This window comes from Crocuta crocuta, unplaced genomic scaffold, assembly GCF_008692635.1.
Source record: "Crocuta crocuta isolate KB4526 unplaced genomic scaffold, BGI_CrCroc_1.0 scaffold143, whole genome shotgun sequence".
NCBI classification, from domain to species: domain Eukaryota; kingdom Metazoa; phylum Chordata; class Mammalia; order Carnivora; family Hyaenidae; genus Crocuta; species Crocuta crocuta.
The window spans coordinates 2,996,982-3,024,532 of NW_027529175.1; the positions used below are offsets into that span (position 1 = coordinate 2,996,982).

General features: G+C 52.9%; 1 protein-coding gene, 1 long non-coding RNA gene and 1 other non-coding gene across 4 annotated transcripts in view; 2 read left to right on the top strand and 1 right to left on the bottom strand.

Annotated features, from left to right (window-relative positions):
- Positions 1-3,444: 3,444 nt before the first annotated feature.
- POLDIP3 (DNA polymerase delta interacting protein 3) lies at positions 3,445-24,361 on the bottom strand. The gene is made up of 9 exons (XM_077757986.1): positions 24,229-24,361; positions 16,154-16,544; positions 15,395-15,481; positions 14,127-14,222; positions 12,237-12,416; positions 11,620-11,697; positions 9,140-9,269; positions 6,695-6,761; positions 3,445-5,735 (listed from the first exon to the last, which is right to left on the bottom strand). The coding sequence occupies exons 1-9, from the start codon at positions 24,285-24,287 to the stop codon at positions 5,558-5,560; spliced, it is 1,266 nt and encodes a 421-aa protein (XP_077614112.1). The 5' UTR covers positions 24,288-24,361; the 3' UTR covers positions 3,445-5,557.
- A 261-nt stretch (positions 24,362-24,622) lies between these two features.
- Positions 24,623-27,551, top strand: part of LOC144226567 (uncharacterized) — a 14,885-nt gene continuing 11,956 nt past the window's right edge. For both annotated transcript variants that reach the window (XR_013333682.1, XR_013333683.1), the window contains exons 1-2: positions 24,623-25,054; positions 26,563-26,697. This is a non-coding gene — a long non-coding RNA (uncharacterized LOC144226567). The remainder of the gene's footprint in view (positions 25,055-26,562; positions 26,698-27,551) is intronic.
- Positions 24,678-24,827, top strand: LOC144226636 (U12 minor spliceosomal RNA). Its single transcript, XR_013333708.1, has one exon. It is a non-coding gene; the product is annotated as a U12 minor spliceosomal RNA (small nuclear RNA).

The window sequence follows — 27,551 nt, forward strand, 5'->3', positions numbered from 1 at the left end:
AAAAATGTTTATTTTTGAGGGGGGAGGGGCAGAGAAAACTGGAAGACCCAGAATCTGAAGCAGGCTCCAGGCTCTGAGCAGTCAGCACAGAGCCCAACGCGGGGCTCAAACTCACAAACTGTGAGATCATGACCTGAGCCGAAGTCGGACACTTAATCGACTGAGCCACCCTGGCTCAGGCTTTAATTTCCTCGGAGAGCCTTTCATGCCAGGTTAGATCCACCTGCTGACTGAGCCACTCAGGCACCCCAATCCTTATTATCCATATTTATATCTGTAGTGTTTTGGTTGTATTATCTTTCTTTAGTGTTCTAAGAATCTCATCATATGTACTGCTTACCACGGTATATTCTTATTGACATTTTATCATTTTAAGTGAACTGTAGAGACCTATCCCCCCGTTGCCTTCCCCTGATTATAAAGTGATTGATTTAAGTATTTCTTCTATGTACATTGAGAACATCAATATTATAAATTTGGTTTCAACCATTAACCACAATTTAGAAAGCTCATGGAAAGGATATTTTTATTTACCCATAGTTTTACTATTTTTGTTCTACCTTCCTTTCTGATATACAAAGTTTATTCAGTTTTTAATTTTTAATATTTATTTTTGAGAGGGAGGCAGAGAGGGAGAGAAAGAGAATCCCAAGCAGGCTCTGCATGGTCAGTGTAGAACCTGGTGCAGGGCTTGATCTCATGAACTGTGGGATCGTGACCTGAGCAGAAATCAAGAGTTGGACACTCAACTGACAGAGCCACCCAGGCGCTCCTGCTTCTTTCTTTCCCCCTCTAAGTTTAGAGAACTTTTAAAACCATTATTTTAGGTAGATCTGCAGGCAACCAATTCTAGTTTTCCTTCATCTGAGAATGTCTAAATTCCTCCCAATCCCTGAAAGAGACTTTTTTGCTAGACCCAGAATTCTCAGTTGACACTTTTCTTTCACTATGTGAAAGATGCACCACATTCTTCTGGCCTCATGGTTTCCAGAGAGAAACCTGTCACCCACATTGTTCTTCCCTTATAGGTAAGGAGTCGTTTTTCTTTTGCTGCTTTTGAATTTTTGTTTTTGGCTTCTCAGAAGTTTGGCTATGAGAAGTTTCTTTGGGTTTATTTTGTTTGGGACTCTCAGAGCTTCTTGAATCCACAGGTTTAAATATTTCACCATTTCTGGGGAATATATGGCTATTATTTAAACTACTTTTTCAGCCCCAATTTTTCTTCTCTCCTTGTGGCAGTCTGATGACAGATTTTAGATTTTTTTTACAGTACCATAGGTCCATGAAGTGCTGCCCGCCCCCCCCCCCCCCCCCTTCTTTTTTGTAAGTATATTTCCTCTCTGTTCAGCGTTCAGATTTGGTAATTTCTATTGTTTTATCAAGTTCAAGAATTCTTCCTACTCCATTGCTTTTCTAGTAATTCTTTCAGCTCTAAATGATTCTTTAGATTTTCTCTTTGCTTATTTTTTTTCCATTTATTTCAAGTGTATTCATAATTGACATTTTTATGATGGCTGCTTTTGAATCCTTGCCAGATAATTCTAACATCGCTGTCACCATCTTGTCTTTTTCCCTCTGAGATTTTCCTGGCCTTTTCTAGGAATGATTTTTGACTGAAACATGGACACCTGGGGTTGCTACGAAGACTGAATCCTATTCAATCATGTTGTGGCACAGCTCCTCTGATGGGGTCGGAAAGGCACCACTTAATTAGTGCCAAGTTCAAGTTCCTCAATGTTTACTGACGCCCAGGGTGGGAGCACCTGTTAGGACTTTGTGGGGTGAGTTCCAGCATCCCGTCACACCTCTGCCTACAGCACCCTGAGTGGGAGGGGCTTGGGGACCTCATTTCTCATATGGCCTCCATTGACACCAACTGAAAGTTCCAGCTCCCTGCCTGGCCTTCTGTGACACCACCCCAATACAGCCTAGCAAGGAGGGAAGCCTAGGGTCCCAACTTGGCTTATGCGGGTAAAGTCAGGGTGGTGTCCTCTGTGGTCTGGTTGCAGGTTTCAGTCTTGCTAAGCTAGGCCTTTTTGGCCCTTATTTGGGGTTCTGTCTGCTTCTCTGGCACCGTTCGGTAGATGTGCAGCAAAAAGAAAACCCAGGGAACTCTGTGGGTAATCTGCTCTCTCTCTACCTTTCAGGCTTATGCTTGTTTTATATAAAGTTCCCAGGGTTGTATGTAGTAAAGAGGATAGAGGTAAGTACTTCCTTCCATTCTACCTTCCCAGGAGCTGTTCCACTTTTAATACCTAATAAAACCATATGAAAATGTACAACGGTACAGCCCCCGTGGAAACTGAATAGCAGTTCCTTAAATTACAAATAGAATTACCCTATGATTCGGCAATTCCACCTCTGGGCATGGACCCTCCCACAAATGAAGGTAAGGTCTTAAAGAGAAATTTGAGTACCCACGTTCGCAGCATTATTCACAACAGCTAAAAAATGGAAGCGTCCAACTGTCCGCCCACAGATGAATAAGCAAAATGTAGGATACGCATACAATGTCGTATTCGCCAACTTGAAAAATTCTGATTATGTGCTGCCTGGAGGAAGCGTGAGGACATTTTGCTAAATGAAATAAGCCAGTCATAAAACGACAAACACTGCATGATTCTACTTACGTGAATAGTCAGAATCTCGGAAAGTCCAGAGTTGCCAGGCTTTGGAGGAGGGGAGAACAGGCAGTTACTGTTTAACGGNCGTAGGATACGCATACAATGTAGTATTCGCCAACTTGAAAAAGAAAATTCTGATTATGTGCTGCCTGGAGGAAGCGTGAGGACATTTTGCTAAATGAAATAAGCCAGTCATAAAACGACAAACACTGCATGATTCTACTTACGTGAATAGTCAGAATCTCGGAAAGTCCAGAGTTGCCAGGCTTTGGAGGAGGGGAGAACAGGCAGTTACTGTTTAACGGGACACTGTTTCAGGTGTACAGGGTAAGAGTGACGGGGAGGGACGCTGGTGGCAGGTGTGCGATGCGAAGGTTCTCCCCACCGCTGGCGCGCACGCCCAAACACAGTGAGGACAGCAAAGCTTCTATGCACTTTACCACACACACAGAAACCAACAACAAATTAATGTTCTTCTAACTGTAATTGATCTAAGAGGTAAATTTCACCTCTTCAAACCAAGGCAAAATCCGGGCTCTGTTCCCTATGAACAGACTCGAGTCTGCGTTAGAATTGCCTATGCCGAACACCCAGCGAGGCCCTCTAGGCCCAGGGCGTACTGGGGCTCAGTGCCTGGTGCTTCACAGACTCATGCTCACACCTCACCTCATCAGCTATGGAGACTGGCGTTCAGCAAGTCCTATGAGGAGCTCCCCCAAGGTCACGGCTGGTGAGTAGTAAAGCGGAGGTGGATTCCTGTTTTTCTAGAGCCAAGTCCCACACACCACTCATCATCTTTTAAGAAAGGACAGCTCAAAGGTAGGAATAACAAATATTTATTCAGAAATGGGTAACATATAGTCTCCTCCAACCCTTAACGTCTCTTCCTCTCCTTCTGAACAAGAGATACACGTGAGGAATGTGGAGGGGCGGCGGGTGGAGAGGGACACAAAGGCCGACCCACCCCCTTCTCTTCCGTTTCCCATGAGGAGGCCCTGTGGGGCAGGAAGGCCAACGGCCTCCACCTACAACGGGCCACGCGGCCGTCCGAAGGACCGGGTCCAGACAGCCAGGAGGCCGGGCCGGGCGCAGGGAACTCCGTGATGGCCGGAGCACCTGGCGGGGACTGGCGGTGCCGGAGGGGAGGGAGGGGAGGTCTACCCCATGCAGGTGGGAGATTTACCATCCCTGCTTGAAGCAGAGTCCAAGTAGTGATCCGACTGTCTCCAGTACCTGAAATACCAGGTCCTACTGCCTTGAGGGTGCTCATGGATCAAGAAGGGGAAAGTGGAGGAGGAAGGTCTTCCAGCTGCTGAGAAGGACTAAGTTTGCACCCATTCAAAGGGGGGAGAAGGGAAGAAAGGAATGAAAGCAGCATCCTTTAGAGAACTGGAAGCTGGGCACCGTCAGGTACACTCCTTGGACTCCCAAGGCCCGAGCAACCTCAGAGCCGGAGGGCTGCGCGGTGTTCAAGCCCGGGTCCTTCCTGCTTACCCACAGAATTCTGAAAACATGAGTTTCCAGAGTCGTCTTCACTGGGCTGCCCCCAGGCAGACCATGAAAGACTCTTAGTGTCTCAGGTCCCCTTTGCTCCCTAGACCTGTGCCTTTCACAGCACCCGCCACGGGTTGGGTAGAGCTCCAGAGCCCTGCTGCTCGGCCCGCCCCGGCTCTGCCCGCCTGGAGTCCCTCGCAGTCCCACAAAGAACGCCCCTGGAGCCACGCCGTCCTGGTGCGCGGGGGCTGCCCCAACTGCCTGGCACCACGCTGAGGGAACACCCTACCGGCTGGCCTGGGAGGGCTGCTCTGCTCTCTCACCCGCCCCCCTCCCCACTGCCAGCACCACCCCTGCGCCCTTCACTGCCAGGACAGGAAAAGACCCCCCGGTCACAGACGGATGGCTTGCTCCCAACAATGCGAACAGCGCCCCTGGTGATGGCTGGACCTGTGCCCCTCTCAGCACCCTACTGTCCCGAAGGCATCTGAGGCCAGAAAGAAGAGGCAGGAGCAAGCCGTTACCTCCCATCCAAACAAGCCCCAGACTCTCAGTGTAACAGAATGGCCAGACCTTTAAAAAACCAGAAAACCCAACTAGCAGAGAGCTGGCATTTGTACCCAAGCCGGGTGTGGGGAGCTCGTGCTGGGGGAGCTCTGGAGGGGGAGCATGGAGGGCCGCATGCCCCTCCCACAACAACACCCAGAAGCCTGAGCACCGGGGAGGGGGACTTGGCATAACCCAAGGAACGGGGACCGCAAACTCGAGAATTTACCGAGTCCCCTGACACAGCACAGGCTCTCGAAACCAAGGGCCGGGAATGCTCTCCCCAGCGTGATACGGCAGCCCCCCGCCCCCGCCCTGCCACGGGCCCCCTCCAGAGCACACGGGCGCGGAGCCAGCCGTGGGGAGAGCACCTGGGCCGCCTGCAGTGGGCGGGCAGGTGAGCGGCCCGCTCCGGAGCGACCCAGCTTCCGTGAGGACGGCGGGGGCACCCGTTCCCCACCCTGTCTGAAAGGTTAAAAACGAGAAAGGGGAGGCAGCTCCTCACCTCCTGGGAAAAAAAAGTGTCCTTCAAAGAGGCCCTGCCCTGCCCTCCCCGGGGCCACATGAAGTCACCCAGAGATAGGGTATCGTTTTCAGACAAGGAATCAGTTCGGGGCTGCAATCAGGGGTAGACGCTCCGAGCAACACAAGCTACCTTGGTGATGAGGGCGAGGGAGGAGAGACAGACTAGAGGACACGGGAACGCACAGAGGGGCACAGGGGAGAACACGACACAGAAAGGTGGGTTCCGTCCAGTGAGGAAGCTCTCCACCCCTGGCGACCCTTCCCACGCTCAGGGGCCTCCAGTCCGACGGCCCGCTGGTCACAAGCTTTGCTTTAGGAGACAGAGCCACCCGCCTCTGCCCCTGCTTGCGGCTGCCTCGCGCCCCTGCTCAGAGTTTGATTTTGAATTCTGTGGGCTGTGTCGTCACAGAGGCCCCTGAGGACTTGAAGAGCGCTTTGAGGATGGTGTCGGGGTCCACTTCGGCAGGAGGGTTGGAGGAGGCGGTAGAATTCACCCTGCGAGGCAACTCACTCTCCTTTTTCACTGAGGGGCTGTCACTCAGCCGTCTGTGGAGAGCAGAGAAGAGTCATAATCGTCCTCAGTCCTCCCTCGGACGGGGAGGGAGCCCACCACTCACTAAGCAGGTTACGAAAGCCGGGCGCTGAATGTAACGCTCTCCGCACCCCTTGATCTCACTACATTCCGCAGCCCGTTGGGGTCGGGAGTTCTAGGTTTAGGAGACACTGCGTGTCCTTCACGGGTGTGGCCACACGCACGGATTTGGAGGAGTCTTGAAGTACAGAAATCGAATTCACTCCATTTAGTGCAATGGTTCCCAAACTTATTGGGTCACTAAAACCCACACTTTTTCAGAACACAACTTGTTCCTGGAATACAGCTTTAAAAACTTGTCCTAACCACACACTTACGGTTCAAATCCTGGTCCTTCTAAATTTCAGTGTCCGCCTGCCTGCCCCACTGACATTGGCGAGTCTCATACCGTCCTGAGGCTTCTGTCTCCTCATCTATGAAAGGATGTCCTTCCAGGCTACATTTTATGCGTCCCAGGCTCTGAGAAAATCCTCAGTCCTGGGCCAGACATGCATGCGCAGGTGTAAAAAAAAAAAAAAAAAGGAAAAAAAACCACAACAGGGCTGGCACCGGGTACGGTCTCCATCATGGTCAATGACAGGACCTGGAGTTATCCAATCACTTGGATGGTGCACACAGTTGTACAGAGAAGGACACAGGTGGCCCGCTCTCCACTTCCTTCTGAGGTATTTCTACATTATAAAGCGGAGGACAAGGTCGTCACACTAGCCTGTGGGGTCAACCCCTGCGGAAATGACAAGACGACTCCACAAAACTCAGCACTCCGACGGGCCACCCGCCATCAGAGCAGAGGAAACGGACCAGAGGAAAGCGGCGATGCAGGCAAGTTACCCGCGGAGGAGAGACAACCACACAGAGCAAACCAGGGGAAAAACTCCACTTTGTCCCCAGCACCTCTGCCTTTGGAACTTACAGCAGAATGGGCTGGTCTGAGGTGATAACGTTCCCATTCATGTGAAGGTTGCACTTCATTGGCTGCCCTGAAAAAAACAAAAAAGAAAAGGCTCCGCCATAAGATCCGGGCCTGGGACCAAAGGCCGAGGGCTGCACCCACCGCCCGCCCGGGGAGGAGCGGCCGGGCTTTGGGGATCCCAGGCTGAGGTCTCCGAGGGAAACTGCAGCGACGACAGCACCAAAACGCACAGCGGCTAACGTTCCTTGCTTCAAGCAGGAGATGGGATCTGAAACTAAGCGGGACGCTGAACCCTGTGACGCAGTCGACACTTGTTTGTGAAGTAGTAAAGGAAAATGTTTACGTGATGAAACTAAGTGAAAAAAGAATTTAAAAGTGAATACACACACCTCTACTTCGTCTGTGAAGGAGTAGCTGCTGCCAGTGCTGCACTGCTGCTCGGCACACTACTCGCCCTGCAGCCACAGCAAACAACGGGGGAGGACGGAATAGAGCCGCACAGACGGAACATTTTTAATTTTTTTTAATGTTTTTTATTTATTTCTGAGAGAGAGAGAGACAGTGTGAGCAGGGGAGGGTCAGAGAGAGAGGGAGACACAGAATCTGAAGCAGGCTCCGGGCTCTGAGCTGTCAGCACAGAGCCCGACGCGGGGCTCGATCCCACGAACCGCGAGATCATGGCCTGAGCCGAAGTCGGATGTTTAACTGACTGAGCCACCCAGGCGCCCCAGAGGTAACATTTTTATATCTCACTAGAATTTGGTATTAATCTAAAACAGACTCTGATAAGTTGTAACAAATACCATAAATCCTTGAGCAGCCATGAAGATAGTGACTCAAAAAATACGATGAAAAAATTTTTAAAGGAACTAAAATGTCACACTAGAAAATATTCATGTAAAAAAGAAAAGCCACATTAAGTGTGAATGGATTAATTAATCCAATCAAAAGGCAGCAATGGTCAGACTGGACTTAAAAAAAAACAAAATTCAACGATGTGCTTGCTATCTATAGGAGACTGACCTTAAAAAGGTCGAAAGTAAAATGATGGAAATAAACATACTACACAAACAGCAACCCTAAGAAGCTGAAGTGGCTATACTAATATAAGACAAAACAGACTTTAGAACAAATCTGTTACCTAGAGACAAAAAGGAACATTTTGTAATGGTAAAAGGCCAATTCACTAGGAAGAAAACAATTATAAACATAAATGCAACTAAGAGAGCTTCAAATACACAAAGCAAAACTAACAGAATTAAATAAGTAAACAATAATAGCTGAAGATTTCAACAGTTCACTTTTTAAAAAATTTTTTTACATTTATAGGTCAAAGAAGAAATCCTAAGGTGAATACTCCAATACTCAGCAAATACTCCAAGGTGAATGAAAATAAAGACACAACATATCAGAATGTATGGGATGCAGCTAAGGCACTGCTTAGAGGAAAATATATATCTATAAATGCATACATTAAAAACAAGAGTAAAAAGACAATCTACTGAGTGGGAGAAAATATTGGCAAATCACTTAACTGATAAGAGACATATTAAGAATATATAAAGAATTCTTGTAGGGGTGTCTGGGTGGCACAGTTGGTTAAGCATCTGACTCTTGATTTCAGCTCAGGTCATGATCTCAGGGTTCATGGGATTGAGCTCTGTATTGGGCTCTGTGCTGACAGCGTAGAGCCTGCTTAGGATTCTGTCTCTCTCTGCCCCTCTACCCCCCCCCAAAATAAATAAATAAGCATTAAAAAAAAATTCTTTTAAACTCAAAACAGTGGGCAAATGGTCTGAATAGACAGTTCTCCAAGGCATATGAATGGTGAATACGCACATGAAGATTCTCAGCATCATTCACCATGAGGGAAATGCAAATCAAACCCCCAGCAACTGTATCATATTAGTCTCTGCAGCAATGTATTCAATAAATGTACACATGTACTCAACAAACACTGAAAGAACAAATCAGTGGAGGAAAAGAGGCATGGCAGGCAGAGCTTCTCTCTATAGGCTAGATAATCTGAGATAAATACTGTGACTCTGAACTCGGTAAAATCAGTGACTTACTCCCTAGGAGCAGAGCTCACCGAGGCTAACAGACAAGGCTCCAGGCCTTTGAGGAACCTGTTTCTTAGCCGTAATCACACCAACATCTGAAAGGAGGAGGCTAACATTCCTGGCTTCCCCAGCAAGGTCCCTTAAGAGAACTTTCCACGGAGAAATGGGGTTTCTCTGCTTGCTAGAGTTAACTACTAGAGCTGCGTGAAGACCTACCCAACAGGCAGCCCAGGGGACCGCACATCCCTGCCTGTTCTCGGTGCACAGGAGATCCCAGAGGAATGAACGAACCAGAAGCCCTCCTCCCCACCCCCCATCTCAGAGGAAGCCCTACAGCCGCGAGCAGCAGGGAGGTGAGGTGGCTGCTTTCTCCTGGACTTACCATCCAAACACCTGTTGTTATACTTCTTATATGCTGTAATGGCATCATCCTTCTTCACAAAGACCACCTCTGCTACCCCAGGATGGACCAGCCGAGCCCTTTTGAGGGCTCCACACACACAGAAAAGCTCCTGCAAAGAACAAGGGGGTCAGCGTTGTAGGGGAACGTGGGGGCGTTACCTTGCCTGCCTGCCATTCACACACCCCAGAGAGCTCTGGGTAGCCCGGTGGCTGCATTCCAGTTGGGCGCCTGCCGGGGGCCAGGACTTCAGGGAGGCGCCATTTCAGGTGGTGTTCCTGGGATATCCCCGGGCCTCTCAGTGTGGGAGCAGAGGAGACAAGCTGAGCTAGCAGCTAGAAAAGGCTCCGGGCTTATAAGCCTCGGAGTCCCTGTGTCCTTCAGCAAGGCATCCCCAAGTCCTCCTGCTTCGGCACCCACCGTCTCAACCAGGATAATAGAGAATTTCTGAGAGCTCTGTCATGAAAGGGGACGTGTGGGCTCATCGAAGGGAGTGGTTAGCGTGTTGCCTGGGAACGTGAAAGTTACTTAACTTTTCTGACAATGAGTTTTCTGTTGGGAACAAAAGAAAAGGAATGGCCTCGCCTACTTCGCAGGGTTGCTGAAAGCCCAGCCGCAGGGCAGTGCTCTGCACACGTGTGTTACCGCCAGCACTGTGTCCTCTGACCCGCATCGGGTCTTACAGAGCAGGTGAGAAGAGCGGGGACATGGAGATGGACCGTGGAGGCCGACTCGCACCCACGCCATTTCTTCACTCATTATTCCCTTTGCAAGGTTGTTAAGAGAACAAAAAGGCTTACGAAAGTCATGCGGATGATTTTTGTCTTTTTTTAATATTTTTATTTATTTCTAGGAGAGAGAGAGAGAGAGAGACAGCGCGAGCAGGGGAGGGTGAGAGAGAGAGGGAGACACAGACTCTGAAACAGGCTCCAGGCTCTGAGCTGGCAGTCAGCACAGAGCCCGACGCGGGGCTCGAACCCATGAACCGCGAGATCATGACCTAAGCGAAAGTCAGACGCTTAACCGACTAAGCCACCCAGGCGCCCCTCGGATGATTTGTTTTTAACGATAAAGCGGAAAATGTTAAATTCCCAAACCAAAACGTGGAACTGAATACGAAATGTGACCCCCATTTTATTACTGCTGTGGCGGCCACCACAGGAGGTCAGCTCCCACCACTCTGGATTTCCAAAGAGCCCGCGTACAAAGTACGTGCCACATAGCAAGTGCTCAACAGGGGCGCCGGGGGCTGTTGGGGAGGCGTCACCATCTCACGGACGTGGGATGGAGCCCCATGTCGGGCTCCGTGCTGACAGTGCCAAGCCTGCTCTGGACTCTCTCTCCCCACCTCCCCCTGCCCTTCCCCAGAATGTGCACACATATCCTTCTCTCTCAAGATAAATAAATAATCTTAAGAAAAAATAAAAATTAAAACCAAAACAAATAAGTGCTCAATAAATGGTAGCTGTCGCTACTTTTATAAACAGGAAAAAATGTTTTAATTCCTCGTTAATTTGTGAAGAATTAGGCAAAGTAGCCTACAACTTCCACCGCGTGTACCATTCACTGCTGAGCCTGCCTCCTTCCCAAAACTATCATGCAGCAGTCACGTTTCACAACTGACACCGCTGTCCAGTGTGGCGGCCACTATACAGTTACTGAACGTGGTGCAGTCATTCCATGATCTGACAGTTCACAGCTAAAAGGGGACCTGGATCTTTAAATTAATGGTGGTTTTTGGGGGCCCAAATGAAAACGAGGTACACAACCAGTGCTGGCTGCAGCTGGCTGTCTGCTCACCGGGTTTAGGTTCTGTCTGTGAGCCAAGGGCGGAGCAGGACAGACCAGGGCGATCCGGATGAGCCAACCATCAGGTAACACCAACCCATCCCATTCCCTGTACTTTGGAATCGTCACAAAATCCCTAGAGGAGGCAGAAGCTCCAAAGACTCATAGGAAGACAGGAACCACCGGACTGTACCCCACGGAACAGGGGGGTCTCCTCCAAGACCCGCCCAGCGCGGTGCCCCAGCCTTGATTTCGAGGCTGCGAAAGGCAGAGGTACCCAGCTGGCCCGACTGCTATCTTCCCAGACCCCTGCTTCCGAGGCTGCATCCTGGCTGGTGTCCGGGAGCTCGGAATCCGGGAGGGCTCCCACCACCCTAGTCGGTAAGGGTGGTTCACTGGGCCTACGCTGTGCGAACAACATGGTTTATGGGGAACACCGCCTTCCTCTGGGGCATCTGGTGGAGGAAGCCAGACATTTGCACCTGGATCCCCCAGCCTTTGCCCCATGAGTCTTTCCCTTCGCTGATTTTGCTTTGGATCCTGTACCAAACCTGAGGCCTGACGGGACTATGCAGAGTCCTGTGAGTCCTAACTAGCAAACCTGGCAGTGGTCTTGGGGACCCTTGACACGGAAGTGGTTTGAGACAGAAAGTCCGGCAGGAAACAGTACTCACCACAATGTCCTCCTCAGTGACTCGAGGGTGCAGATTGTTCACGGTCATCTTGGTGCCTTCCAAAGGGCTGAGGACAGGCTGCCAGACAGGACAGTTGCCAGAAGTCAGACAACAGCAGCATGCGCTCTGGGCCAGCGCCAGGAAGGCCCAGAGGACCCCCCAGAGAGCCTGCCACCATCATGCCCTCCACCCTACGCCAAGGGCTGGAACCTCTCATCTCCCAGACATGCCAGACGCTGTCAGGCCTCTGAGCCTCTGCACGGAACGCCACTTGTGTTTCAAGACCCACCCGGCTCAGGTACCACCTTCTCCTTGAAGCCCTCCCCGCTTGACCAGGGGATCAAATGCTCTTTGCTCAGTGCTCCCCACAGCTTTCCTCTTGACAGACCTCTGTTCTGTCACCAGACAAAGCTGCTCTGTCTGCAGCTCTGTCCTCCCCACTCGCCTGCAGGCATCTGGAAGGCAGGGGCCGCTGGGTCTTGACTTGCTCATTTGTAAAGTGGGAGGTGGCAAGGTCTGCCGACCTCATGGAGGTGTACACAACACACCGCCTACCCAGCATGGGCTGACTCTCAACTCTCCCCTTCACCCTCCCCTCCCTTTCACCCTCCCCTCACCTCAGAAGGCGGCAGCTCTTTGGGGGGCTCCTCCTTGTTCACTAGCGTCCGAGACATGCTAGTCAAGGCTTTTGTTCGAACAGAGGAGGGGAGGGCAGGAGCTGTGTACACGTCATTCTGAACCACTTTGGTGAGAGGGAGGGCCTTGGACACGGAGAACTTGGAACTGCTCAGCCCGGCCTAAACAACGAGGCAGACAGGAATCTGAGGGGCTAGAGAAGAAGGGGAGAGAGAAGCCCCAAGGGGCTCACAACCCCCACCCCCGAGCCCTCCCAGCCCCCCAACTCCATTAGAGGTCTGGAGGCAAAAAGGTTGCCAGTGAGTTCCCCCAAGGAATGGGCGGGAGGGGAGAGACACAGTTTGTGCTCACAGAAGCCCCTCTCTAGTGCAGGAAGTCCTTGGCGAGAAACCGCCATGCAGGCCTGATCCGAAGCCACGGGCCTACCCATACCATTTAGACCTTATGAAAGAAAACCCTACAATTTGAGGCTAATCAGAAGGCCAAAAGCTTAGGGGTCAAGTTCATTCCTAGACGTGCTTCTCACACAATGGGGCTGATCATCAGCTCTGGGCTGGGCAGGCATAGGACCCACTCTTAAGAGGGCCCACACTCCCAGCTCTTTGGTCACCGTTTCAGCCACAGAGGCACCACGCAGAGCCCTGGCCTTATCAGCTCCCGGGCTGGCAGGGACACACTGCCAGTGTCGGCACGTGCAGACCAGCAGACGCAGCCTCTCCCTCCCTGCGACCCCCGACTGGGGATGTGGTCCCGTGGAAACAGAAGCCAGCAAAGTCCCGGGTGTTAACGAGTCTGAGCAAAAAGACGTAGGAGGCAGAACGGCAGGGTTGATTCACCAGCTTCTCTGAATCAATGACGTGTCCCCTCGTGTCCCACGCCACATTCCCCAGCCACAGTCTGAGAGCCGGTGCAGCGGTTTACACGCGGCCTGGGAGCCGGCCTGCCTAAGCTTGAATCTCAGATCCACTACTTGGAACCTGGGAGATACTGAGCATATTTAACCTCCCTGTGCCTGATTCCTCATCTGTACAACAAGAATGATGGCAGAAACCATCTCACCGGGTGAGCGGGAGAGGAGTCTTAAACGTTCCGCACGAACACTGCACAGTCTCAATCAGGGTGAGCCGCGAACCGAGCCAGCGGACACACCCCCTGGTCGCAGACCTCAGCAGTCTACCCAGGGCAAGGCCCAGGCCCTCTAACAAATCGGCCTCACTGAGCTTCACGCGTCACTTTAAGAACTTCAATGGCAACCAGGACACGGGTCCACACGTTCAACACAGCGACAGAAACGGAGTCTTTGGGTCTCTGAAGGCCACACGAAGGCACTCGGCCCGGGTGCCCACTGGCTGCCCTCCCTGCACCTGGCTATGCCCGCTGATGCCAGCCTCCCCGCTCTGCCCAGAAGCGGCTCTCTTTGCTTCTCTGCAGGGAGTCTGACCAACACCCTCGGCCACCAAGCTTGCCCTGCAAGCAGGCGGCACCTGGTGGTATAGACAAGGCTGGTTTTTCTTGCTAACAAATACACCAGCCGAGGGAGTCCAGTTTCAAAAATGGACCTGGAGCTGCTGACTGTGGAGGGAAGGAGAACACGCACATCATGCCACAAAGGAAAGAAAACCGGACTCCCTCCCGTGCGATCTCACGTTTCCCGCACACTTCACTAGCTGTGGGACCTTGAACATGATCACCGGCCGCCCTGGTCTCAGCATTTATAAAACCAGCCACTGGATTAGTTCCAGATCTAATAACCTTAGGACCCAAATGAAGAAAGATTTCTGAACTGAGAGGCCGTACACTCTCGACCACATCTCCCATCCACCCGATCAGACACACGCGGCGAGTACAGAAAACAGCATAAAACGCCTTACTACGTGGTGGAGAAAGCCGCCCGAGGCTGCAAATCTCATCTGTTTACTGGGAACGGGAGCTACAGCGTCGTCATCTTCCTCCAGGTCATATAAGTTCTGAAAAGAAAGACAGAATCGCTAACGCGGCCTGCGGGCTCTCAAAAGACCTTTGGAGCTGACTGATGGACAGAAAAGCAGGTGCAGGGGCGGGTGCCTGGGGAGACTGGCTTGGGAGGCCAGGGTTCAAATCCTGCCAGGCTGCCTCCTCACCCACAAGGGCCCCAGAAAAGTGCAGCAACCTCCGGGTACAGGAGAATTTCCTCTCCACAAGCCAGCAACACCTAGAAACACTTAAAGCATTTGTTTACAATCTCAGCTTAGAAAGTCCATCCCAGGCAGTCCGGCCTACGGAAATGAATCCAAACCCTAGAAAGAGCTCTAGCCACAAACATGTTCATAGCAAAGGATTTCTAACAGTGAAAATGATAGAAAAATGGCTTAAATAAACTGGAACACCAACGCAATGGACTATGCAGTTACTAAAAATATTTACAGTAAATGTGAATCAGAGAAGCACTTGCATTATAAAGTGCAGACAGAATGACACAAAATTGGACGATAATATAGCCACAACTACACCTATGCGTTAACTAAACAATAATGACACTTAAAAAAAAAAAAAGAAAGGAAAAGGAACTAGGGCAGAATTTCAACAGCGGCTGGCTTTGGAGAGCATGACCAAGAGGGACTTTTTTCCCCTTTTTAATCTTTCTTTATTTTTCAGTGTTCTGTATTGAGCACATACTACTTTTTTTTTGTTTGTTATTTTTGAGAAAGACAGAAAGAGACACAGAGCACAGGAGGGGGAGGGACAGAGAGAGAGAGAGGGAGACACAGAATCCGAAACAGGCTCCAGGCTCTGAACTGTCAGCACAGAGCCCGATGCAGGGGCCAAACCCATGAACGGTGAGATCATGACCTGAGCTGAAGTTAGACGCTTAACTGACTGAGCCACCTGGGCGCCCCGCACATACCACTTTTATAATAAAGATAAGAGACTTTGAGTTTGCCTCTCTGTGCCTTACATACTCACCCCCCACCCCATTATAAGAAGTTTCTTTTTAAAAGTCATAAGCTGCCAAAAGCTAACTGTAATCTCTCCAATTCTTCTCATTGGGAACCTGGGGCCAGGCCTCTGTCCATCCACTCAGCAGAGCCCATCAAAACACGCGCACGTGTGCACAAACACATCTGTGCACATACACTCGCACGTGCACACGCACTCTCACCTGCTTGGCCGGGTGGTTATTGACAACGTTGATCCTCATCCCAGCGGGATGGGTGTGAAGGGGTGCCATGGCCTTCTGCTGTGGGACCTAGAAACACCCAGAGATCAGAATTCACCCCCTGGGTCCACACGTGTCCTCCGTGCATCAGGAATCACTGAACCTGAAGGCGCTCAGTTTTGGTCTGTGGTAAAAAAGCCCTAGGGAGTGCCTCCCGTGCAAAGCGGGAGTGACGGAAAGTCTCGTCGTCCTGCCCGACGGGCCTGGCTCAGTAACTCCGCAGCTGCTGCTCCTGTCACCAAGGTGGCTGTGGAGGCTGAAGGGTACTGTCCCCCTGCCCCAACTGTGCCCTCGGCCAGGGCGGGCGCGCTCCTACCCCGTCCTCCCACCCGCCAGCTGTATTAGCTCTGGGCACCAGAAGTCACATCTCTGACACCTCGAGTCTTCTAAGACGGGGGTACTGATCCCGGAGTCGCAGAAATAAGTAAGGTCACAGGTGGAGGTGCCCGCCACACAGCAGGCACCCCACCGCGGCGTCCTCTCCCTGCCCCCAGCACTAGCTCACTTGGAGCGTCACGCGCTTCTGCTGCAGCCCCCTCGCCTCTCAACGACACTAGCTGAAAGCCTCACCTCCCTCCTGTGGTTACTCTACAAACACCGGGGAGAAACGGTCATTTTGCCCAAACACCCTTGGCCCCCCCCTCCCTGGCCGGACCTACAGCTGTTCCTGGCTTCCCAGGAATGTACAAGAGCCACACCTACCTGGATGGTTTTGGTGAGCTTCAGGGCAGGGGTCACTGTCCCGATGGGCGGGCTCATGAAGGCGGCTGGGGAGTTCCGCTTCAAGCTGATCTTCTCCCGGGCGTCGGCCACCTGGCGGGCCTTCTGGGGCACCGCGCTCTGCTGCTTGCGGGAGTTCAGCATCTCCCTGGCATCCTGCACCTTCCCTTTGATCCGGAACCGAGCATCTTTCTGCAAAAGCTTTTCCCGGGCATCCTTGACTCCCAGCTTGAGCCGGGCGTCCGCGAGGCCAATCTTCTGCCGGGCATCAAACCTCTGCTGGAAGGTGGCCGTGCGCGCTGGCGGGGTGAGAAGGCTCTGCTGGGCCCCAACACGAGACCGAACACCTCCGACTCCCGGTCTGGCATTGAGACTGCAAGTATGAATTGCACAGTAAATGGACCTGCATGTCAACAGCAGCCCATGGAAGTAGAGCCACGGTAATACTGGGGGGGTGGGGGGTGGGGGTTCCTGGAGAACCGGAAATCTGCTCGCTGTCTGAGGAAACAGGCCTATGTTCAAACTTCTTTCCTAGTTCATGGCGTGTACTTTGCATTGCAAATAAAATTCGGAAGAAGGGCCTGACAGTTTCTATCACTAGGTAACACTGGTTTGCAACCCAGACCAGGTGTTCTGAGATGTCATTAGGGACAATAACCTCCAAATGATGCCAGTCCCCTCCCCGCAAAAAAAGGTGCACCCCCCAAATGTTCTAACCCCACACAGGGGAAGAGCAACTTGAGTTTCCCAAGTTCTTCACAGGCCTGCTCTCAATCAGCCCTCTCAGCACCCTGTGAGGGGGGTCAAACAGGCTTGGAGAGGTTAAATGATAAACAAAAGGAACCAGCCTGCCTTTGGTGGTCCAGGCCTCCAGGGCCAGCACAAGATCCCCCCTGCGCTGGGAGCAGGAGCCGGCCCCCTAAAAGGTAGAAGAGAAAAATAGCCACTCCGTCTGAATTGTTTCCACTAACACTTCTGACACCAAAAGTGTGGGTGTTCTCAAATCAACCCTTCACAAACTTTAGTGTAGACACCACCTGGTGTCCTATAATTCAACTCTGACACAACACACCCAGAGTCTGTGCAGACACCACACATCATGGGCTCTGTCCCACAGACTGCTGTCACTTCAGATGCCAGTCCCAAGCCCTGGGCTTCCCAAACTTTTTTTTTTTTTTTAATGTTTTATTTATTTCTAGGAGAGAGAGAGAGAGAGAGAGAGACAGCGTGAGCAGGGGAGGATCAGAGAGAGAGGGAGATACAGACTCTGAAACAGGCTCCAGGCTCTGAGCTGGCAGTCAGCACAGAGCCCAACGCGGGGCTCGAACCCACAAACCGCGAGATCATGACCTAAGCGAAAGTCGGACGCTTAACCGACTAAGCCACGTAGGCGCCCCGGGCTTCCCATACTTCTGACAGACTGGCTAAAATTGATGGGACCCACGTCCCCCTCCTCAAGTTCGATAATTTGCTAGAATGGCTCACAGAACACAGCAAATACAATTTATGTACTACTGTTAGTTTATTATAAAGGATATGATTCAGTAACAGCCAAATGGAAGAGATGCGTAAGGTGCAGGGGAAGGAGTGTGGAGTTTCCACGCCCTCTTGGGGTGCACCACCCTCCCTGCACATACATGTGTTCACCAGCCCAGAAGTTCCCCGAATTCCACTCTACAGGATTTTTTAAAAAAGAGATTCCATTATGTAAGCAAACCTGATTGAATCTCTGCCCAATGAAGACTGATTCCGTCTCGGGGGCGGGGGTGGGGGGGGGTGCTGCAAGTTCCAACTACCCGTGCCTAGGTCGTCCTGGTGACCAGTTCCCATTCTGAAGCTAGCCAGGTAGCCAGGGATCCAGCAAGAGCCACCTCCTCAGAACAAAAGATGCTCCTACCACCCTTATAACTCAGGAAACCCCAAAGGTTTTAGGAACTGCGTTCCAGGAACCAGGGATAAAATCAAGTACGGGTCCGTCACACTCTGCAACAAGAATGTCAAATCCAGAAACTGTTAAAATTGGAAGTGAACTGAACTCCATTAAACAGGCCCCATTTGCTTGTGGGGTTCCTCTGTTGGCCCTTCAGAGGCTCGAGAGTGGAGAGAGGACTCCCCGAAGTTCAATCCCGGAAGTCCTTCCTGGGGCCTGCGAGCTTCTCCTCCCCCACCTGCCCACCACACCATGAGGCCCGCACAGGGTGCCCTGCCTGGGACTCGGGCCCCCAAGGCAGCATCTCCCTTACAGGAACCCTCCGCTCTGATTCTTGCAGGACAGCCCTCCTCTGTGCCTCCAACTCCACCTGCTTGTTTTCCCCACTGGGCTGGGAGGGGAGAACGGGGCTCGTTCTGTTTCAGAGCCCAGCGCTTTATAAGCAGTGCTGAACGCTGGCTGAGTGTTGGAAACTCCACGGAGCTGTTGAAAAACAGCTGTCTGGACCCCATCCTCACAGCTACTAAATCCAAAATCTGGGTGAAGGCCTGGGCATCTGCACGTCTGGCTCCACAGGTGGGCCTGCGTTACAGACAGCAGGGTTTGGAATCTCTGACCTGGTGGTAGAAGGCAAAACCCTACCAAACAAACATGTTCCCGGACGGCCTCTCACATGTGTGTCCAGGCCTCCCAGGAGGCCACCTGGGAACTGTCCCCAACCCTCCCCCCCCCCCCCCCCCCCCCCCGNACCAGCTGCGCCCCCCTCCCCCCAGCACACATGCGCCGGAACACGGCCTGGGGCCGCGATGCACGGACCATTTTTCTTTGAAAAACAGCACATTACTTTGGGATTGAAATACCTTCCAGTGGGTCTATACAAGACCTGGGTGGAAGGGAGGGGGAAGGATCATTTACAGAACTGATGAGATTAGGTTTAAGGTGGGGGTGGGGCTGCTTGCCCTCCCTGTCCGGTTTTCTCCTATAGAGGGGGATTAAAACAACAAAAAACTAAGGTCAAAAGGGCTGGGGTGCTGGGGCGCCTGGGGGCTCAGTCCATTAAGTGTCTGGCTTCGGCTCAGGTCATGATCTTACAGTTCGTGGGTTTGAGCCCTGCGTCGGGGTCTGTGCTGACAGCTCAGAGCCTGGAGCCTGCTTCAGATTCTGGGTCTCCCTCTCTCTCTGACCCTCCCCTGCTCACGCGGTCTCTCTCTCTCTCCTAGAAATAAATAAAACGTTAAAAAAAAAAAGGGGGGGGGCTGGGGTGTTTAGGGAGGCGAGCAAGCACGACTAGGGAGAGAAACAGCTGCATGTGGCAGACAGCACCCACCCTATCCCGGAGTGGCCTACCCTCAGGTTCTTGGTCACTGAAACCCACAGCTACTTGAGAGGCCCCTAGTGTTCATGGAGCGAACACCACACGCTTCCTCGTAAAGCCCTACCCCTGGCCCAACTAGCAGGTGAGGTTAACCACACTGTTTTTGTTGTTTTTAATGCTTTCAGCTCCCTACATCTCCCTACATCCATCAAAGAAAAGCAACAGGCTATCAGTTCAGACCAGGAGCCACTACTGAAGGGCTACTCATAATATGGGGAAAAGGATTTTGATCAACATTTACTGCCCAGATACAGGCGGAACCAGTGTCAGTGGAAAGCACTCCAGATAAAACTGCTTATCACACATGGGATGGGACCTCTCTGAAGCCAGAGGCAAAGGGAATCAAGTCACAGGAAGAGCATGGTGAAGAGCACTCCTGCTCTAGGAGAGGAAGGTTCGTCTGTGGGGACACCGAGAGCCACCCGGCACACCTGTGGGGCAGCGAGAAGACTTAGAGGGGGCCCGGGCGTTTGGGACGAGCAGATGGTGTCAAAGGTCACGTGAACAGCCCACAGCCTGTAGCCTCTCGGCTCTCGCAGCTCTGGAGGGTTCCCTGGTTCCTGCCCTCGGCCCTGGAGAGCCCTCCCTCTTTGGGGGTGGGTCAAGCTCGGAAGTTACGCTGAATCACAATGACCTGTTCACAAGTCCCCACGGCACCTGGGGGGGGCGGGGGGGAAGAAGGCTCAAAGAGCTTTCAGGTCCTGAGCTCCGGGCAAGTGTCGGGGACCCTACAGCCCTCCCATGCCCAAATACTCTCCTTCCCCCCTCACACCTGTGAGAGTTAGGTTACTATCCACATTTCGCAGGTGAGAATGTCCTGGTGAAGGCTGGGCTTCGCTGTACCTAGTTAAAGCACCAAGCACGGGTCAAGGCTAACGACCAGAAGTTGAAGAGGTAGCCTGTCCCAGGCTAAGGGAAATCTTCGGCCTCCGGGCCCATCCAGCACACTCTCGAGTGGCCAGGGGGCGAGCGCACGCACGCACACACACGCCAAGCATGGCGTGCTCACCCGGGCCCCAGCCCCACCCTGCCCGTCTGGCAAGAAAGGCCACTGAGACGCCTTGTGCCGGTCTTTTTATCTACGTGAACAGCAAAAGGTCCATCGGGGAGGAAGGAGGGGATGTAGCGGCGGATGTGGGAGCGGGAGAGAGCTACCTCCCCCGTCCCCTGCTCCCCACCTCCGGGCCTTTCAGCTCCCTTCCCAGCAGCGTCGGGCCTCCAGTGTGCAGGCTGGTTGTAATCACCGCCCCTCCTCCTGCATCAAAGGACAGCCATTCATCCCCAGCGGGCGGCAGAGCTGGGTACGGGGCAGGCATTAGTCATCAGGAATTTTTCAAATAAACACTCCCGCTAGGTCTGGGTCTCCAACACAGAGTCAGGCGGCGTTACCCTCCTCTTCCAAGAGCCGCCGAGGGCTCCCTAACAAAGCCCAATGCCTCAGCGGAGCCTCCGGTCTGGCCCCCGCTTCTGCCCGCAGCCTCACCTGCCACCGCAGACTCGCCGAGGTTCCCGAAACAATCCTGCACTTTTGGCCTCAGTACTTGTTGGAGAGAAGGGGCGGGGGAGGTTTTGAGCAAGACTCTGAACTCTGAACTGTCCCATCCATCTCACTGAAAGGCTGCAACTCTGCCCGGGCTCCGGAGCGCTCCCCCTCCCCCCAGGAACTCCTCCAGGCCCTGGCGAGAGCGCTGTGAGGGAGGGCCAATGCCCCCCTGGAATCTCAGTGCCTCCCCCAGACCACACGGGAGCCTGGGCACTCTCCCCCACATCCTGACCAGAGCTGGCTCTGGACAGATGTCTTGTCCAAAGGATTCGGGCCCATTAGTGGGGCCCTGGATTCTTAGTATAAAGTGGACTTTAATCCATGGAACATCTGTGTCGAGGTCATCTTTATATGGAGAAAACAATTTAGTTCTGTTACACACCAGTCAATTCTGAATTAGGTGCTTTACAGACACAGAGAAACAAGACACCGTCCCCTTACCCTCCAAGAGAGTCTCGTGCAGAGGTTTTGTTTTAAATCACAATTCTTCCCCCGCAAGTTACATAACCACTAACTTTCGTCCTCTTTGGTTCAGGTCTACATTTCCTTTATCTTATTTCAACCAGGAAACAAACACGGAGTCACAGGACAAGAGCCCGGGCCTGAACTGAGAAGCTGACCAACCCCCCCCTTCCCTAGGGCTCCCCAGACAGGGCATCTGGCCCAGAGCTGCTCAACCCCAGCACACTCAAGGTCCAACCGCCTCACTAAGGCTGCCCGCCACCTTAGATGTCCTTCCCTAACCAGGAAGCGTCAGTGGACGGACAGAGCTAAACTAATCAGGCCAGGGAGGGCGACTTTGCTAACGTGACCAGCACTACGCTCACATCTTAAGGGGAAAAACAACCAGAGGAACAGGCCTACTGTTGTCCGGGGGAGACTCAGCCATGGGTCCCGAGCGACCAAAGGAGGTCACCAGGGAGTGCTGTGCACAGGGAAGGCCAGTGCCTCGCCATGGCTGAGTGAGGTGTCATCCTCTCCTTTCTCTATTTTCACAGTAATCATGGAAATCTTTTGATGATTAATGGGGGTCCCAGTAATAATGATAAGAACGCCTTTCGTGGCTTACAAGGTGTGATGAACCCAAAACCAAAAGGACGCTCTAAAGAATAAGCACATCCCATGACCTGTGGGGAAAGAGGTGATTTACATTTCCACGGGTTCTTCTGCTATTTCCACGAAAAGGAAGAAAGTTTTCGGGGACAGTCACAGGTTCTACCTAAACCATCAAGCACAAAGTTCTTCCGGGGGGCTCCATTCCACAGTTCCCAGGAAGGGGAGAGTTCTTCCAGTAAGCATGTAAGAGAACACAGTTACAGTAGGAAATGATGTTTGTTCACTGAAGTAAGCTCAGACCTTTAGGCTCCTGACAGGGACAACCTGGCTGTAGTTTTTGTTGGCTTTGTAAGTAAAATAAAAATGAAGTTTCCACCAGGCTTAATCCAAACACAGCCCGCATACTAGTCTCTGTCTGCACGGTCCCCATCCAATCTTCACATAACAGCAAAGCAATATTGTCTCACACATTGTCACACAAAACTGGATATTACTTCTTTACTTAAAAGCCTTGGATGACAATGGCCATAGCTAACATGTATTGAGCACTTAGGACCATCAGACACTTTTAAAGTACTTTAGACATATTGATTCACTTAGTCCTGACAATCACCCAACAAAGTAAGTATCGCCCACATTTTATAAGAGAGGTATGGAACGGTTAAGTAACTTGCACAAGATCACATGGAAAGTCAGAGAAGGGAATTGAAACTTCACAATTTGACTTCAAGGCTCCAACATTTACCTACTGCCCATCCGATGGGGGAGGGGTTTGGGCATCTACTCCTTTAAGAAAAGATCCTCGATAATTGCCAACATTAGCTGAACACTTACTACCTGGTACAAACTTAAAGATATACATGTTTATATTCTACCTAATCTTCTCGACAACCTGCCGGGAACCATTCTTACAAACTGCCCAGCTCAGAAGTCATCTCACCAGGGAGGCAGAGAACCCAACAATGGGCCCAGAGAGTCCACGTCCTGCTCTGATCGCATACAGGTCTTCATCCCATGGATCCCCCTCCCCCAATGCCCAACGTGAGACTCTGCACGGATGTGTGCTAAACAAGTACAGACCCAACAGACAGTACAGCTGGCCTGCAGTCGGGGCCGGGGGGGAGTGAGGGCATGACAGTGTGTCCTGGGAAACTGGTTCATTCAGGAACTGTGCAGCAAACCTATGAAACCCAGGCAGATGCACGAGGGGCCAGAGGATCCAGCACCAATTCCACACCAGGAATTAGAGGGGAAGACCTAGGAGAGAACGGCTGCACAAATTAGTACTTCCTGTGTGCCTGCTGTGCAGGAGAAGCCAGGTGAAGAGCAACTGGCTGGTGATTCAGCGGAGGAGGCAGCAGGTGGAGTGGATATGGGGGGGTGGGGGCTCCCTTTCAGTTAGCAACAGCAAGGATCTAGTTTCCAGCCACAGGCACCTGGGGGCCTGTTAACCAAACAATATCTACCATCTCACAGCCAGTTTAGGAAGACACCTGAATTGGTGCTGGAGAACTGTGGGCCCCGTTCCACTTCATACACTGAGCTGGAGCCCATAAAGGCTGCAAAGGACTAACAATATATAAGGGTCCAGAGGAAGTTTGGGGCACATCACTGCAAATCGTCTCCTCACTCAGATCCAGAACGGTGCACTCTGACAACTGGGAGCTCCCACCACCAAGAAGCCCTAACCTCCAGCCAGTCCCACCTGTTTTTTATGCCCAAGCCTGAGGCCAACTGAGCCAGCTCCTAAAGGACACTCAAGCCCCGATCCTCGGCTCTTAGTGGCCTCCGGCAAGTCTCTCTAGCTCTCCCGGCCTCAAGCTCCTCCTCTGCAAAATGGGGGAAATATTAGTTCCTGGCCGGTACCGTTGCGAAAAGAGCAAATGGGGCAGGAGGTACTTGAAAGCGCTCGGAGAACTTGAAACGCCGCACTACGGAGCCCAGTGTTAGCACCCGCGGCGGGGCCGGGAAGCGCTCGCAGGGTTTGCAAGTGAAGGTGCAAGGGTTTAGGTCTCGGCTTCGGCGGTAGCGGTAACAGATCGGAGGGATCTGNGCAGACGGCGCTCCGCGTAGCTCCCGGGCCGCTCTCTCCCCCGCCCCGAGCCCCGCTAGACCGCAGGCTCTGAGCACCGAAGGGAGAAAAGGCCGCTTACCGCCCCTTCGTCGCAGCCCCGCGCTTCCGGATGAGCTCGTCCAGGGAGATGTCCGCCATCTTGCACCGGCGAGCGAGCCGCGAGCAGCTTACACTCCCTCGGCCCTCGAGCCCGCCCCTTCGGCCGCGAAGGAGCAACTAGCTGCTTCCGGCGTTCAGCCGACGAACTCTCGCGACAACTCCAGCAGGGCAAAAACCGGAAGAGGCGGGGGGTTTCCCGTGAGGTTTTGCGACGCCGGATGCTTATCTGCATACGGCAGTCGGAGAGCTTACCGTTCCTTATTTTCCCCAGACGAATAAATAAAACGGAAGACGACGTCAAAACGTAACTAAGGAATGAGACCAACTGCAAACGCATCGGGCTCTTAGTTCAATGGTCGACTCTGATTCTCACCGTAGGGCTAATGAGAATGGGATTCATTACCCTGGGAGTCACACGTGTAGCTCTTTATGCCTTAAACTTATGAGTAAGGAAAATAACGATTCGGGGTGACGCCCGAATCCTCACTGCTAATGTGAGACGAATTTTTGAGCGGGTAAAGGTCGCCCCTAAGGTGATCCGCCTACTTTGCGGGATGCCTGGGTGTTGCGATCTGCCCGTCCCCCTTTTTTAAACACTGAAAGAATAGACCAGCGGACCCGGATAGGACGTAAACTTGGCCCATGACTTGTCTTCAAAAAAAAAAAAGTTCTTGTCCCGCGGAAGGTTTTTTTGTGCTTGTCACCGAGCTGTTCCCCGCGGAGGCCGCCTTTTCCTTATTCCCGTGTTTGTATCTTGAAAGTTTGCCTGCATTTTCTGTGTATGAGCCGCGGAGCTCCGTGTCCAGGTACGATTCACGAGCCTCGGGGGCCGGCGGCCCTCGCCGGTTCCCCGAAACTTCCCCCTGGAATCAGAGCGCTCGTGGGGGACGGCGAGAGAGAGCCTGCGGCGACCGGCTGCATGCAGTCGGCGCTCACTTTGCGGCTCACGGGGTGAGGGGGGAGGACCCCTCGGGTCCCGTCCCACGAGCCGCACTTCTTGGCGGCTCACGAGCAAATCGCTTCGCCTCGTTAATGCTGCGGTTTTCTTCATCTATAAAGTGGGGCCAATAACAGGTCTAAACACGTTGCATGTATTATTATTATTTTATTGATCGATGGAACAAACATTGAACACTTATCTCGTGCCGAGCTTAATTAATGCTGGGTCCTGGGGCTACTGCATGGAAAAGGCAATTCCACGTGTCAACGTTTTTAGACCGGCAAAGAGCACGTACTGTGCTGAGTAATTCCTAAGTCCAGTGATACCAGTGGAGTTACTGTACTGTGGACAGAACACCCCACAGTTAAAACTCTGGCATCAGAAGCTCCGTGGGCAAGAGCGGGTAAAGCTGGAGGGCCTGGGGTTGGGCTCCAGACCGAGGAAGGAACCCAGGTCCCGCCGGTGCCCCGCGATGGGGTGCCGGCTGGCCTTCCCTTTCTTAGCCCTAGCTTCTCCCTTCCTTCTTCCTCCCAGGAAGTGCGGGGAGGAAGGGTCCCAGCCTCGGCCTCAGCACCCCTGCCTGCTGGGCAGGTGCGGGGGAATGAGGAAGGGGGGGCGGGGGGAGGGGCTTCCTCTGGANNNGGAAATCCGCCAGGAGCCATGCGGGGCGTGGGGAAACCCGGCCGCTGTCAGCAGGGACTGGGGCGGGGAGGGGGCTGTGAGACGCCGGGGACTCAGCGCCTGGGCACACCCCTGCCCACCCTCCTGGGGGACTGGAGCCAGCATTGACCCGCTGAAATGTGCGTCGTTTTCTAAGTCCTTTCCCTTCTTGCTCTTTTGGAGCATAGCTGGAGCTCTGTGTTGATTTTTTAAAATTCTGCATGTAGGCTGGTGACATTGCCTGTGAATTCCCTTCAGGAGGCTAAAGGGGCTGTTATGAATGTCACTGTAAATTTTGTTAATGTTTACTTAGTTTTGAGAGAGAGACACCCACAGAGCATGAGTGGGGGAGGGGTAGAGAGAGAGGGAGACACAGAATCCGAAGCAGGCTCCAGGCTCGGAGCTGTCAGCGCAGAGCCCGACGCGGGGCTGGAACCCACGAACTGTGAGATCATGACCAGAGCCAAAGTTGGACGCTTAATGGACTGAGCCACCCAGGTGACCCTGTAAATGTTACTCTGAAACAGAGTGAGAGTCAAGAGAGGGTAGAGTCAAGATACTCACCCATTTTACAGATGGGGAAACTGAGACCAGGTGAGAGGGTAGGGACCAGGTCCAATCCATGCCCCTCTCGGTTCCTGGAAACACCCCTTTGTGAGCTCAGGCAGGGGTGCATTCTGACCCTCAGGCCTGTTTTCTCATTCCCCCCTGAAGGGACCAGAATAAGGAGATCTAATGTGAGTCCAGTGCTCTGCAGAGTCCCCAGCACACAGTAGGTGTGCAGAAGAGAGTCCCAGGCCAAGCCCTTTCCTGCCCTGCTCCAGGATGCAGGCCAGGGCCAGGATAGAGGTAAGAGAGGACAAAGGGTCTCCCTGGCCTGAGGCTTGGCTTCAGGCCTTCCTTCCAGCGCAGGTCCCCATCCTCTCCCCCTCCCCCCTCCACGCCAGCCACACTGACCTTCACAACGTTCCTGGAGCCATCCAGCAGGTCTCTGCCCCAGGGCCTTTGCACCTGCTGGCCACGCCCTCTGGAGCACATCTAGTTTACTTCCTTTCCAGCCTCATTTCCACCTTCCCCTCAACCATCTGCTTTCTTCCATCTGTTTCTGGATGTTAATTCTACAAGTTTCCTCCAGACCCAAGGCCTCTGCACTCCCTGTTCCTGCCTCCTTGAACACCTATCCCTGAAGGGCCAGCTTCGCTGTCTCTTTAGGAAGAACAGCCCTCATTCCCACGTTGCCCCTAATTTATGTCTTGGCATTTACCATATCACTCATGACGCCATCTGGCACTTGGCTTAGGTCTTTCTCGCCAGCACCCCAGGAGTCGGGGAGGGCGCACTGGGGCGGCCGCAGCCGAGCCCCAGCACTTGGAACCGGCCATGAAGGCGTGAGGGGGCTGGCGCCCCACCCCCCACCCCGTGGAGCCTTCCACAGGGAGCGTGATACCGGCCTTACTCGGGGCTCACCTCCACCCTGAAGGCCGTTCATCGCCGAGCCTCAGTCTCCCCAGCAGAAAACGAGGCTCGAATGAGCCCTGCTTCTCAGGGCCGCGCAGAGGGGAGAGCAAAAGGGAAAACAGTGGGGGGCGGGGGGGAGCGCGCATGCAGTTTATGCCACGGGACCGCGGGGGGCCCCCCACATGGCTGAGGCGACATGCATAAGGCCGGGCGAAGGGGGAGGGTTTAAAGGCTGGACTCCCAGC

Coding starts and splice junctions, on each gene's coding strand:
- POLDIP3 (XM_077757986.1), bottom strand. CDS start 24,287: ATGGCGGACATCTCCCTGGACGAGCTCATCCGGAAGCGCGGGGCTGCG. Junction 6,762..9,139: donor TAACAACAGGTGTTTGGATG/GTAAGTCCAGGA, acceptor TGTTTTTTTCAG/GGCAGCCAATGAAGTGCAAC. Junction 5,736..6,694: donor TCAGACCAGCCCATTCTGCT/GTAAGTTCCAAA, acceptor TGCTCTCCACAG/ACGGCTGAGTGACAGCCCCT.